Source organism: Mesoplodon mirus, assembly GCF_964341445.2.
Source record: "Mesoplodon mirus genome assembly, chromosome: 7".
NCBI lineage: Eukaryota > Metazoa > Chordata > Mammalia > Artiodactyla > Ziphiidae > Mesoplodon > Mesoplodon mirus.
In genome coordinates, this window is record NC_138983.1 from 92409573 (window position 1) to 92421715 (window position 12143).

The window sequence follows — 12143 nt, forward strand, 5'->3', positions numbered from 1 at the left end:
CTGGACGCACAAGGACATTTCACCTGGGGAGACTGGGGAGCCTGAAGAAACCTGAGACTGCCCTGGGGAGGAGGGGTCGTTGCAGGTGGATCAAGAGGAATTGCCCTGGCAATGGAGAAAGGATGGCAGCAGTCTGATTCTTTCTAGAAGGGAGACAAGCCACTTTGAAACGTGTGTGTAAGGATGTGTGTGATGTCCTGGTGGTGACACAGGGAGGGTCATGAGGAAAGCCTAGAGCTGTATTGTGTTCCTGAGGCACCTGAAGCTTGCCTCACCATATCTTTCAAAGGGATTTGAACAGGAGCATACTATATCTCAGGGGGCCGTGGGGAGAGATGGTCTTGGTGAGAAAACTATTCAATGGGGCTGTGTGTGGCCACACCTGCAGTGAAGTGTCCTCTCCGAGAGCTAGGCAGGGGGTTACTCTAACTGCCGCAGCCCACACCTCGTCCACTCCTCCCAGCCCAGAGCTCACTTGTCAGTTCAGGTAACTGTTGCCTTGGATTCAACAGGGGATGGGCAACCGTTACGTGTAACTTCAGCCAAGAGAGGGCTCAGGTTCCTGAGTTGCTCTGAATTGTTCTTCCTTTTGTGGAATGGCAGTACTTCAGACCTACTTCATCTTGTCCCGTATCTCATGGTGGACCCTCAGGCTGCCTTGAGAGGAAGAGTTTGTTCCTATTTCATGTCACTCCTTCATGGACAGGGAACAGATGTGGAGTGGGGTTGGTTCGGGTGGAATGTCTATGAAGGCTGCTTCCTCTTTTAAAGGGGGAAGGAGTGTAGCCCAGGATCAGGAAGATGATCTTCTGTGTTACTATTAAACGTCCTATGACATCTGTTCCGGTTAGTTAGGTGCACCGTGGTGTGTACCTTGTTCTCCTGAACAGGGATGTGTTTCAGACAACTTGATCGCCATGGCATCTGGCTTATGCCTGCATCTCAGATTGTCTCTCCGTTATTGGGAGCTGGAAGGGGAAGGACCACAGGCAGTCTATACTCCCACGACCAATGTAACATGACAATTCCCTGGCCCTTGTTTAATCCTCTGCAGCCATCACTGGCTGTGAAATGACAGAATCTAAGGGACACGCGCCTACTTCTCAGACCACGCCAAGCCCCTAGGAACAGAACTCCTGACTGATGACAGTGACTCTGGGCACTGGGGAAGGGGTGGCAGGACCTGGCCCATGTTACGTATCTGCTGTGGGTTGTTCGGAGATGCAGGTGCTTTCTGGGCCAGTGTCATGGGTTTGTATCAGGATTCCATTAGAGATATTTTCCAGCATTTTGTTTTGCTTTGTGAGGCTAGGAAAGAAAGAGGGGATTTATACTGAGCATCAGGAAAAGGAGGACTGAGGAGGAGGTGGGGCCCTAATATTTTACACAGTGCCTGTCCACAAAGGGCCTTTGGGGGCCTAGAACTTACCTTGCAGAAGGCCCCTACCTGCTAGTACGCCGGCTGAGGGGCATTTCTCACAGAGCGGATGTCCACACAGCTCCAGGTCTTGGGAGACAGCCTGTGAGGCTTAGGTGCCAGGGTGTGCCTTAGGGAGGCTCTCCAAGTGAGTGCTTGCTGAGGCAGTTTCTTCTCGGCAGGCAGGGGTCAGGGAGCTTGGTGGATGGGCGTGGGGTCACGAGTGGAATAATTCTCAACTGGAGGTCAGGGCATGAAAATCACTTGAAGACAGTTGCACGCTGCAGTTTCCCTTGTCCAAGAGTCTCTCATCTGTGGAGATTTACACTCTGATGCCGCAGAAAGCCTCAGTCCCACTTGCCCATTCTCCTCCTCCATTCACTCCTCTCCTTTGCCTCAACAGCATCTGCACTGCTGGGAACGGATGTCACCATGAACCCCGGTGCCTCCTTGTCTACTTTCACGGCAGTGTCCTTTCCTCCACCCGTTCCTGGCGCCCAGCACTGGCCACCCTGGGAGCAGCACCTGCCACCTCTCATCGCCCCCGCATTCCCTCCCGGCAGCAGCCTGTGGCTGCCAGCTTTCCCCAGGATGCCTTTGGTGGCTAATGGTGGCTGTGGCCCTGGTGCCCCTGGGGCTTGCAACTTCACTGTACAAGTCAGGTCACAAGGGAGGCCAGTGCAGGCCCCCCAGACTCAGACCTTTATCGTTCCTCAGGGCCCCCTCAACTGGAGCGCTCCAGGGGCCCTCAGCGGGAGTGCTGCATGTCCTGCACCCATATTCTTAGCAACCCCTGCAATGGAGACCATTGTGACTGCTCCAGCTGTTGGAGTTACTCAGGCTGGCAAGGGAGGCTGGACCCTAGGCTTTCCTCCTCAAGCTCCACCACCAGCTGCCCAGATGGCCCCTAACATTCGCCCAGTGAACTCTGGGCCATGGCCACATGGCACTTCCAGGGAGGGCAGCCTGGACACCAACCAGCCCTATGCCTCGCAGGAGGACTGCTCTAACCACCAGAGCGTGTACAGTAACTTCCGACGGTGGCAGCGCCTCAAGCCACTGGCCCGGAGACACCTTCCCCAGAGGCCTGATGCGGAAGCTCTTTCCTGCTTTCTCATGTGAGTGAACGCTCAGGGGGTCATGAGCTTATCGGAGCTCTTAGATAAAGAGGAACTGGGGATGGACTCGCAGGTTAGGTTTCTAGGGATACTGGAAGCGAGGTGTGAGGGCGATGTCCACGCCACGAGAAGGCACACTGTCGGTCATACGGGCGAGCCTGCCAGTCCATGACATCATGACTGAAATGTGCCTTATCTCAACTGACCCCACCCCCCTGTGAGTCTAGCCAGCTTGCTCTTCCATGATTCTCCTGGTAATACGGCCTGAAGACTTGCAGTCAGAGAGGGTCGTGGTGTAAGTTGAGGAGCCAAGGAGTGGATGCCACACTCTCCTGTGCTGACGTCTCCTTTCATACAGCACCTGAGTGTACATGGCCGGGGAGGTCACTTCGGAGAAGGGGGAGGAGCACGGGGCCCAGGAGAGCGCTTCATGCACGCCTCGACTTCGTTGATGTGGAGAATTCCACTAGGAACAGCGTGATAGTAGAGCTCTCCTAAGGGCATGGGCTCTCTCCCACTAGAGTTGTGAGCCTGGCAGGCATTTCCATCCTAAACCTGCGGTCCCTCGTAAAAAGGGGACAACCACACTTCATTCAGAGGACCGTGCAGAAGACTCCTTGGGCTAATCTACGAAGTGTGAGCAGATTGCCTGGCACATGCCACGCCTCATTGATGATGGTGATTTTTATTATGAAAAGGCAGCCTTGAAGAGGAAAAGAGCTCCCCAAGGCACAGTGTCCCAGCTGTAGCCTGGGAGTGGATGGTCATCCTCGAGTGAGTGTGAGGTGGTGACAGCCGTAGCCGGGAAGGCTTGTCTCTGCTCTCCCGGACACCTGCCTCTCACTCTCCTGTTGCTCAGTCATGCTGTGATGAGTGATGTGTGGTCCACATTGGTGGGTGGGGTCAGGCAGGTGGGGGCTGGGCTGGGCACAGAGACTGACCCCGAGTGCTTACAGCCCAGCGCTTCGATCCCTGGCCCGCCTGAAGCCCACCATGACACTGGAGGAGGGACTGTGCAGGGCCGTGCAGGAATGGCAGCACATTAGCAACTCTGACCGGATGATCTACTACGAGATGGCGCAAAAGTGAGTCAGCGTCCTGGGCCCAGGGTCTGCGTGGGGGGTGAGGCGAGTGGGTGAGGGCAGGGTCTGGCCGTGGGGGTGCTCATCAGAGAGGACAAAGGAGAAGGGCTGTCGCTCGAAACGGGGGGCCCGCAGCCCAGAGGCCCTACAGTCCTCCAGAAACCCCTCCCTCACCTTGAGAGTTTGGGTCTTCTGTCCTTCCTCCACCACGAGCTCTGCCCTCCCCTGAGTTTGACCTACCCGTGCCCTGACATGAAGGTCTCAGGACGGGGCAGGGTGAAGCTGTGAGTCCAGTAGGGGTCCATCTCCGGCCATATGGGCTGGGCTGGGGAAAGAGCTCCACCTGCCAGCCTGCTGTTTCCTTAGTGGTGGCTGGCTGGCGGCCACTGACATACATTTGGGACCCCCTCTCCTCACGAAAAGTGGCCTGAGTGGGTACCCTGGCATCCCTCAAGAGGCTGGAGAAGCCAGCTGTCATCAGCCCAAGGGTCTCTGGCCCTTCCAGTGTTTGCTCCACGGTAATCCCCTTGGTTTAAGAAACAAAACCAAACAAACAAGCACCTCTCAGAGGAAAGGAAGGCCTGTCCTCTAAGCTCAGCATCCACATCGTCCAGCCTCTCCTGAGCCCTGTCTCCAGGTCTACGTTCCAGAACTCTCAGTCCCAACCCAGGGTCCTGGATTTGGGCAAGGACCCCTGTGGGGAACACATGCCTGTTCCAGCCTCTGGCTGTCAGCCCTTCATGTGGCTCTGGATGGGGGGCATGAGGAGGGTGCCCCCTGGGTCAGCCACGTGTCCCGTTGACCTGGTTCAGTGCAGCGACCTGGCTCTATGCTGTTGAATGCTCTCCAGTGCTGGTGAGGCAGGAAGGGTCCCAGATCTTGTATCAGTTCCAGGAGCAGCTCTCTGCTGTGGACAGCACCTCACAGGGCCTTGACAGCCCCAAGGCACATCCTCTCCCAATCCCTCATTCTTGGCTGCCTTTGTTGGGCTCCAGAACCCAGGCCATTTTCTCAGGGTGGCCTGTGCCTCCGTCACTCCCCAGGTTCATGGAATTTGAGGCCGAGGAGGAGATGCAGGTTCAGCAGTTGCAGTGGATGCAGTGCGCGCAGGGCCTGCCTCCTCCAGCCCCACCGAAGCTGGATCCTCGGGGGCCCCCAGCCCCGAAAGTGGGCCTTCAGCCAGCCACCCAGGTTCCCACTGGAGTTGAACGCACAGGTAACAGGGGCCCAGGGTTGGCCACTGTTCCCATGTGGATCATTTTCCTTCAAGACAGGGGCATTGGTCTTTCAAGCAAAACAACCACCGAGGCGGGGGGTGGGGGGTGGGGTCTCAGATGCCCTTTGTCACTACGGGGTATTGACTTGGTCAATTTTGTAACTTCTCTCACGCCTCCCTGTCAAAGGACTGCACACAAAGTCTGCCTAAGAAGTGGGCTTGATGGGGACACCCCTGGAAAATTGGAGGTTCCCCACTTCCTTACATGTGACTCTCTTAGATGCCCCCTTACCGCCCCCCTCCAACTGTGCATGAAGCTTCAGGTGGTCCTGACCCCCCCCCACCCACATCAATGTCCCCCAACAATGCCCTCACCAGCGTGCGCTCGGTGGTCAGGAGGTGGACCGGGAGCCCCTCACCTTCCTCCCCTTCCTCCTGCTCTGCCTCAGCCTGTGCTCCCAGCATGTCCGGCCCCAGCGCCCAGCCCTCCCGCCCGAAGCCACACAGGTCCCAGCGACCCCCGGAGCCCAAGGCACCCGAGGAGATTCCACCTGAGGCTGTGAGGGAGTATATGGACATCATGGAGGTGCTGGTGGGGCCCGTCCACTCAGCCACAGGCGACTCAGATGCAGAATGGGGAGAGGACGGAAATGAGCTGCAGCAGGAAGAGGACAGCACCTACTCGGACCCGGATCTCTTAAGCTACATCGACAAGCTGTGTTCCCAGGAGGACTTTGTCACCAAAGTAGGCTAGGCCTGGAGACTGGGGTCTGCAAGATGCCAGGGCATGGAACTCTCAGCACCCAAGATCTGGGTTCTGCTCAGGCCGTTGGGACTTAAGCTCAGCTCCTTGTTCCTGAGCCTGGTGTTAGGGGAGGTTTACGCAGATGTTTGTGTGTATATGTTTGTGTCTATCTGTGTGTATGCCTTTGTGTCTGTGTTTGTGCCTCTGTATACGTGCTCTTTTGTGTGTGACTGTGTATGTGCATGTTTGCGTGTGTGTGTGTGTGTGTGTGTGCGCGCGCTGACCATCCCCGCCTTGTGGAGGAGAGTGGGGTGGGTCTCTGCTTTTCACTTTCCCTCCTGGCCTTCTTGTCTCACAGGCCACTCCTGGCCAAGGATGCTCACAGCCTCTTCTTTCTGTTCTAGGTGGAGGCAGTCATTCACCCTGGATTCCTGGCAGATTTGCTTTCCCCAGACCCACAGCTGGATCTCTTGGCCCTAGAGAAGGAGCTGGAGCAGGAGGAAGGGCTCACCCCCGAAGAAGTGAGACAGGGGAGGGAGAGGGACACTCAGGGAGCCAGGGGACCCCACGGGAGGGGGACCCCAGGTGATCCAGGGGACAGGGGAACCCAGATGACCCAGGGGAGCCAGAGGAGGGAGGGATCCCCGGTAGAACAGGGGACACAAGGGACACCCAGGAAGACCAGGGCACGGAGGGACCCCAGTGAATAGGGGAGAGATAGGGCCCCAGAACAGGAGGGCCATATAGCGCTGTCCATCCCTCCCCTGCCTGGGACGCCTGGCATGGGGAAGGGCCCGTTCTGGGGTGGGTGCAGTGCAGGGTGAAAGGAAGGAGAGGATAGGGAGCCGGGAGGGGAGGGAAGGTCACAAAGCTGGGAATCAGTTGCAGGAGGATGGCAGGACTGCCACAGTGTCTGTATTTGGATTCAAGTCCTGGGGTCGCCCGTCCCCTCCTCCCCCCCAGGGCCATTGTCCCACTGCCCAGTGCTCCTCCTCTCACACGTGTGTGTGGAGCCGTCACTGTCCTCCTCCCTCCTACCAGCTGGTGCAGAAACGACTCCTGGCCTTGAAAGAGGACGACGGTGTGCGGGCAGCCCCGAGTCACAGTGCACCCGGAATGGCCTCAAGTCCTTCTGAGTCCGACGCCAGCCAAGGTGCCCAGAGGCACGACCAAGACCCCCATCTAGGGGTCAGTGATGAAGCCTGCCCACCAGAGATCGATTCTGAGGCTCTTCATAGGCTCATCCAAACAGACACTGCCCTGTGCAGGCCCAAAGTCTTTGTTCCCTCTGGAGGACGTCAGGAGTTCTCTATATTCCGGCCCGTACGGCTCTCCCCTCCCCAGGGTCAAAGGCGCACCGGCCCTCTACTGAGATCCAGGGATGCGTCTGTTCTCAGAAAGGCCTCTCCTCTTCGGGAGGCCCGAGTGCCCGGGGACGGGTCCAGTGAGAACGAGGAGGTGCTCCAAAGCGTCTTCATCGTAGACTCTCAGAATATACTGGTGCCTTTCGGGATGTCCCTCAGTCCTGCGCATGTCTCAGCCCTGGCTTCCTCTGGAGGTTGGGGGGCCCAGAGTGCTCCCCAGTCCCCCTCCTCTCAGAGAAGAGGCCTCAGCCCAGCTCCACCAGCCGCTCCCAAGTCGAGGAAGCGGGCTGTGTGTGGACGCCCAGCCGCTGCTGAGAAGCTGCCCATCCCCGGGGCTGGCCTCGGCGTCTCTGGGAGGCCAGCCTTGGCTCTGGGGCTGGCTCGCCCCTCACAGCTGAGAAAGAGAAAGCGTGACCCGTTTGACACAAAGAAGCGTGGGAAGAGGAGGAAGAAGCACTGCAGCCAGTAGGGAACAGCTGGGCCGGCCCTCCAGGGCGAGGCCCCAGGGCAGCCCCCTGGGGAGCCTAGGGGCTCCTCCTCCTCCCAGTGCTGATCCTGGATGATGTGGGGGGAAGGGAGGGGGGCAGGACCACCAGGGGGGGGAGGGGGAGCGGGATTGTGGGGGGTTAGGGAGGTGGGGGAGGTGGGTGTGGCCAGGTGTGGGTGGGAGCAGGACCTTTGGAGTGATGTATGTAAATTGTGAACAAAGATCGTTTTCGTGGGAAATGCTCTCAGGCCACTGTCATCTTGTTGGTGTTGAGCTGCTCCACAGAGAGCGATCCTGAGAGGAAGGAAGGATGAGGGAGGTCACAGGAGCTCTGGGTCTACAGGTGGCCACACCTTTCCTCCACATAGACAAGGACTCCTCAGGCTGCCCCTGGGAACGCACAGCTCTCACTTTCCCCAGGGACCCCCTCATCAGCCCCTTCTCTAACGCCTGCTTGGCTAGGGCCCTTCTGGGGCATCTGTACCGTCTTCTGCATCCCTGGACCTTCTGGGGAGGCAGAGCTGCTCTTGTGCCTTTCAGCCCTCTGGACACTCACCAGTTTCTAGCATGGAGCCTGGAGACGGCCCTTGTCATTATGGAGCTTCTCTCTGCTTTCCTGAAGCAGCCAGACAACGGCGCTGGGATGACCCTCCGCTCATCTAGGGTTTCCTGTGTGGGTGGCCTGACCAGAGACGAAAAGTCTTGGCCATGGGGACAGGACTGTCTGCCTCATCGTAGCGGGAGCATCCTCTAGTTCCACTGGGATTATTGCAATGTGGAGAGTGGTGGGGGCAGCTACCTCTTAATCCCAATGAGGATGCAACAAGGGGAATGGGTGTGGGGAAATTCATGGGGCACCCGTTAAAGGTCTGTATAAGGGAAAGGACAGTTGGGCCCCTTTGTGGAACTTGTGGGATTTCTGTGCAGCAGCATCTCGTTCAACTGAGGGAGGAGGACCCATCTGGCTGTGGCTGTGGGGACTGGCGTTAGGGGCCTACGGGTCTGCAAAGACACCCCAGAACTACTGTCCCTTCCCTTTGCACCCATGGCTGGACATGTGTGTGTACTGGTATCAACACTGGTTTGTATCCCCATAGAAAACAGATCCTCCTAACAAACTATGACCACGTTTCACAAGAACAGCTTGCTCACAGGGGCGGCAGGGTGTGGGAGAGGTGTCTGTGGCCCCAGATCTGAGTGGGAGCTGGGATCCATGCTGAGGAGTGTGGAGGCCTCAGTCACCGTCCTGTGGGTGCCGGTAGAGGCTTCGAATCATCAGAGCAGGGGAAATGACCCCCTCATTAGAGTGAGATGAGCAAACAATGAGGGGCAGGGAGTAGACCCCTGCTGTCTCCCGGAAGTGCCTCCCCTCCCAGTCTGCTTAGCCTCTGTCACAGCCTGTGCTGGCCCACCTCTGAAGCCCCTTCCTCCTAAAGCACTGAGATGCTCTGATCTTTTATGGACCTGCCCTGGGCCTCACCCCCCCTTCCCTGCTGGCCAAAGGCTCTTCTCCTGCTTCTGAGTTCTGATTCCTTCCCCAGGACCCAGGCAGGTGTTAGGACAACAGAGATTCCCTGAACATGACCCCTACACCACCAGCATGCAAAACTGGGGCCGCAGGCTTCCACAGGTGGCCTGACTCTCTGCTGGACCCTGCAAAGAGCTTGGAGAAGAAAGGGGCTCATGTCTCTCCACCTCCACAGAATCTGTAGGTCAGCCTCACAGGTCCCCCTCTGTCCAGGTGGGCAGCACATATGTGCTCCCAGCCCTCCTTGACCCTTTGTGAAAGAAAGTTTTTGCAGCTTAGTAGTCTGATATTAGTCAAGGTGTCTCAGGGCTTGTTCCTTTTGAAGCCCTACAGGAGAATCTGTTTCCTTTCCCTTTCTGTCTTCTAGAGGCTGCCTGCATTCCTTGGAATTAGTCCCTTCTTCCATCTTCAAAGTGCATCACTTTAATCTCTGCTTCCCTCATCACATGGTCTCTCCAGCTCTGACTCTCCCTGTGTCCCTCCTATACAGCTCTTTGTGTTTATATATAGCCCACCCAGAAAATTTAGGATAATCTCTTCATCTCAAGATTTTTTACTTAGTCACAGCGGCAAAGTCCATTTTTCCATACAAGGTAACGTTCACATATTGTCATACGAGGGGTTAAACACGGACGTTTTTGGGGAACCATAATTTACCCTACTAGAAGAAATCCACAAAAATACCTACCATCAGAATCCACATGAATAATAGACTATGACCAAGTGGAATTTATTCCAGGGATGCAAGCCTTGTTCAATGGTAAAAAATCATCAATGTAATCTACCATATTGAGTCTAAAGAAGAAACACATACTGTCACACCAATTAATACAGAACAGGCATTTAACGAGATTCAACACCCATTCATATTAAAAATGCTCAGAAAACTAGGAATAGAAGGTCACTACCTCAACCTAATAAAGAACATCTACAAAAAACCTACTTCTAACATCACATCAAATGGTGAAAGAATGAATGCTTTTCCCTGAGTTCAAAAACAAGGTTAGAATGTCCACTCTAATCTTAGTTTTCAACTTAGTACTTTAGATTCTAGTTAGTGTAGTACAGCAAGAAAAGGAAAAAAGAGGCATACATATTAGAAAAGAAGAAATATAACTGTCATTCTTTACAGATGACATAATTGTCTACATAGAAAATTCCAAGGAATGTATAAGTAGACTCATAATAAATTATAATAACTTGCTTTAGCAGGATCTCAGAATATAAAATCAATACATAAACATTAATACACAACATTGATCATATTTCCATATACTAGTAACAAACTGAACGATTGAAAACCAAAATTTAAAACACAGTAAATAGGTTCCAGTTCAAGATGGCAACATAGGAAGATCCTGAACCCACCTCCTCCCACAAACACACCAAAGCTACAGCTACATATGGAAAAATTTCCTCTGAAGAAAACTAAAAGATGGTGGAGCAACCCCTTCACATCAGGAAAACCAGAGGGAAACCACATCAAAACAAGTAGGAAAGGCTGAGACACAATTTTGCCATAAACCCCATCCTTGGTGTGGAGACACACAATTAGGAAGGAACTCAAAACCTGGAGCTTCTTCCTGAGAGGTGAAGGGTATGGACCCCACATTGGGCACTCCAAATTTTAAGGCTGGCACCTGAGAGATAGACCCTCAAAACATCTGACTTTGAAGACCAACAAGGCACATCCCATGAGACCCACAGGGCTGTGGTGAACTGAGGAACAGCTCTTAAAGGGCCTGTGCACAGACTCACCTGTCCCAGGGCCAAGTGTAGAAGCAGCCCTTTGAAAAGCACTCTGACTTTTGGTGAAAGAGACTCACTTCCCAATTTTAAAGCATTAATCTGAGGAACAGGGGCCTGCTGGAATACTCCCCAGGGACAGAGGCTGGCGGGTGCCATCTTCCTGCTCTCTCTCTGCCTTGATAAAACTGAAAGGTGCCATCTTTTTTCCCCTTTTTCCTTTCCTGCAGGTGACAGCTTTGTGCTCCAGCCAGCTGGCTCCTTCTTCCCTGCTCTTCCTCTGTCTTGCTATATATATATATTTTTTTTCTTCTTTTCTTCTTTTCCCTCTTTCCCTTTATTCAAATGGTGTCATCTTTGCACTCTTCCCACCGCCTCACTCAGCCAGTAAGCATCATCTTCACACTTTCCTTCTGATGTGCTCCAGAGAGCCAGAATCTCCAAGACAGGAGATCCCATTTTTGTGGCCTCCACTCAGGGGATGCTCCTTGATCACCTGGCTCTGGAGGCCAGGAGGGATTTCTTTTCTGGGTCCCATGGGACTGTAACAATTGGAGAGACAGTTATTGGCAGGATACCACCCCCAGGATGTACCACTACCCATCAGACTGAGACACAGCCCCAGCCTTTACATGAAAAAGGCCTATTTGCTAGTAGGGACAAGACTTAAGAGCAGGCTTCAGGTTCAGCACACATCTAGAGGCTACGGATGTGCTCTCGGGGAAGGTAGGCTGGGGGTGCCATCTCTCCACCCTCACTCTGCCTTACTACAGTTCACTGGTATCTCCCAGAATGGAGCTTGTACACTTATCTGAAGCACTGTTTTCTTGTGACTGCTCCCCAGGGAACACCTTCAGATTGCTTGCTTCTGGGGCGCAGCAGGGCTTCCACTTGCAATCTCACAAGACTAAATATATTTGCATTCTTTAAAAGCTGTTACCAAGTTTTCTGGCTTCCTATCAACCTAAATCTAGGTGCTGCCCGAGATCCTCCACTTTGGGTTGCTCATTTGTCTTGGCACACCCTCAACTGCTGGGATGGTGTGCCAGGTCTATTAAAAATAAACTGCTTAGACAATCACAAAGGTTTGAGAGGCAACCAAGAGTAGACAGGGTTAAATGACAAGGTTCATCTGTCACACAGCTCTTCAAGACTGGGAGATGTGGCTATTTCACTTAATGCATAGAAACCAACACAGAGAGTCAAGCAAAATGAAGAAAGGGAGGACTATACTCCAAAAAAAGAACAAAATAAAACCTCAGGAAAAAATCTTAATGAAATGAACATAAGTAATTTACTTGATAAAGAGTTCAAAGTTATGGTCATAAAAATGCTCACTGAACTCAGAAGGAAAATGGATGAAAACAGTGAGAACTTCAACGAAGAAATAGAAGATATAAGAAAGTTCCAAATAGAAGTCACAGAACTGGAGAATGCAAT

At 53.9% G+C, this 12143-nt stretch overlaps 2 protein-coding genes across 7 annotated transcripts in view; one reads left to right on the forward strand and one right to left on the reverse strand.

Annotated features, from left to right (window-relative positions):
- Window positions 1-12143, reverse strand: part of LOC309807661 (uncharacterized protein) — a 150201-nt gene that overhangs the window by 15476 nt on the left and 122582 nt on the right. The window contains exon 5 of one of the 6 annotated variants that reach the window (XM_082627496.1): window positions 7632-7723. The exons of 4 other annotated variants lie outside the window; for them this stretch is intronic. In XM_082627496.1, the coding sequence (XP_082483622.1) occupies window positions 7674-7723 (50 nt within the window). In that variant the 3' untranslated portion in view covers window positions 7632-7673. Of the gene's footprint in view, window positions 1-7631; window positions 7724-8775; window positions 9753-12143 lie in introns of those variants that run through there. One more of the 6 variants, XM_082627499.1, reaches the window with a different exon arrangement.
- On the forward strand, window positions 1655-7425 carry LOC309808054 (NUT family member 2G-like). The gene is made up of 7 exons (XM_082628060.1): window positions 1655-2537; window positions 3234-3309; window positions 3492-3620; window positions 4661-4784; window positions 5114-5578; window positions 5983-6099; window positions 6620-7425. The coding sequence occupies exons 1-7, from the start codon at window positions 1850-1852 to the stop codon at window positions 7409-7411; spliced, it is 2391 nt and encodes a 796-aa protein (XP_082484186.1). The 5' UTR covers window positions 1655-1849; the 3' UTR covers window positions 7412-7425.

Excerpts from the sequence above, each read along its gene's own strand:
- LOC309808054 (XM_082628060.1), top strand. The coding sequence starts at position 1,850 with ATGAACCCCGGTGCCTCCTTGTCTACTTTCACGGCAGTGTCCTTTCCT. Across the intron at positions 5,579-5,982 it reads AGGAGGACTTTGTCACCAAA|GTGGAGGCAGTCATTCACCC; the intron begins GTAGGCTAGGCC and ends TTTCTGTTCTAG. Across the intron at positions 6,100-6,619 it reads AAGGGCTCACCCCCGAAGAA|CTGGTGCAGAAACGACTCCT; the intron begins GTGAGACAGGGG and ends CCCTCCTACCAG.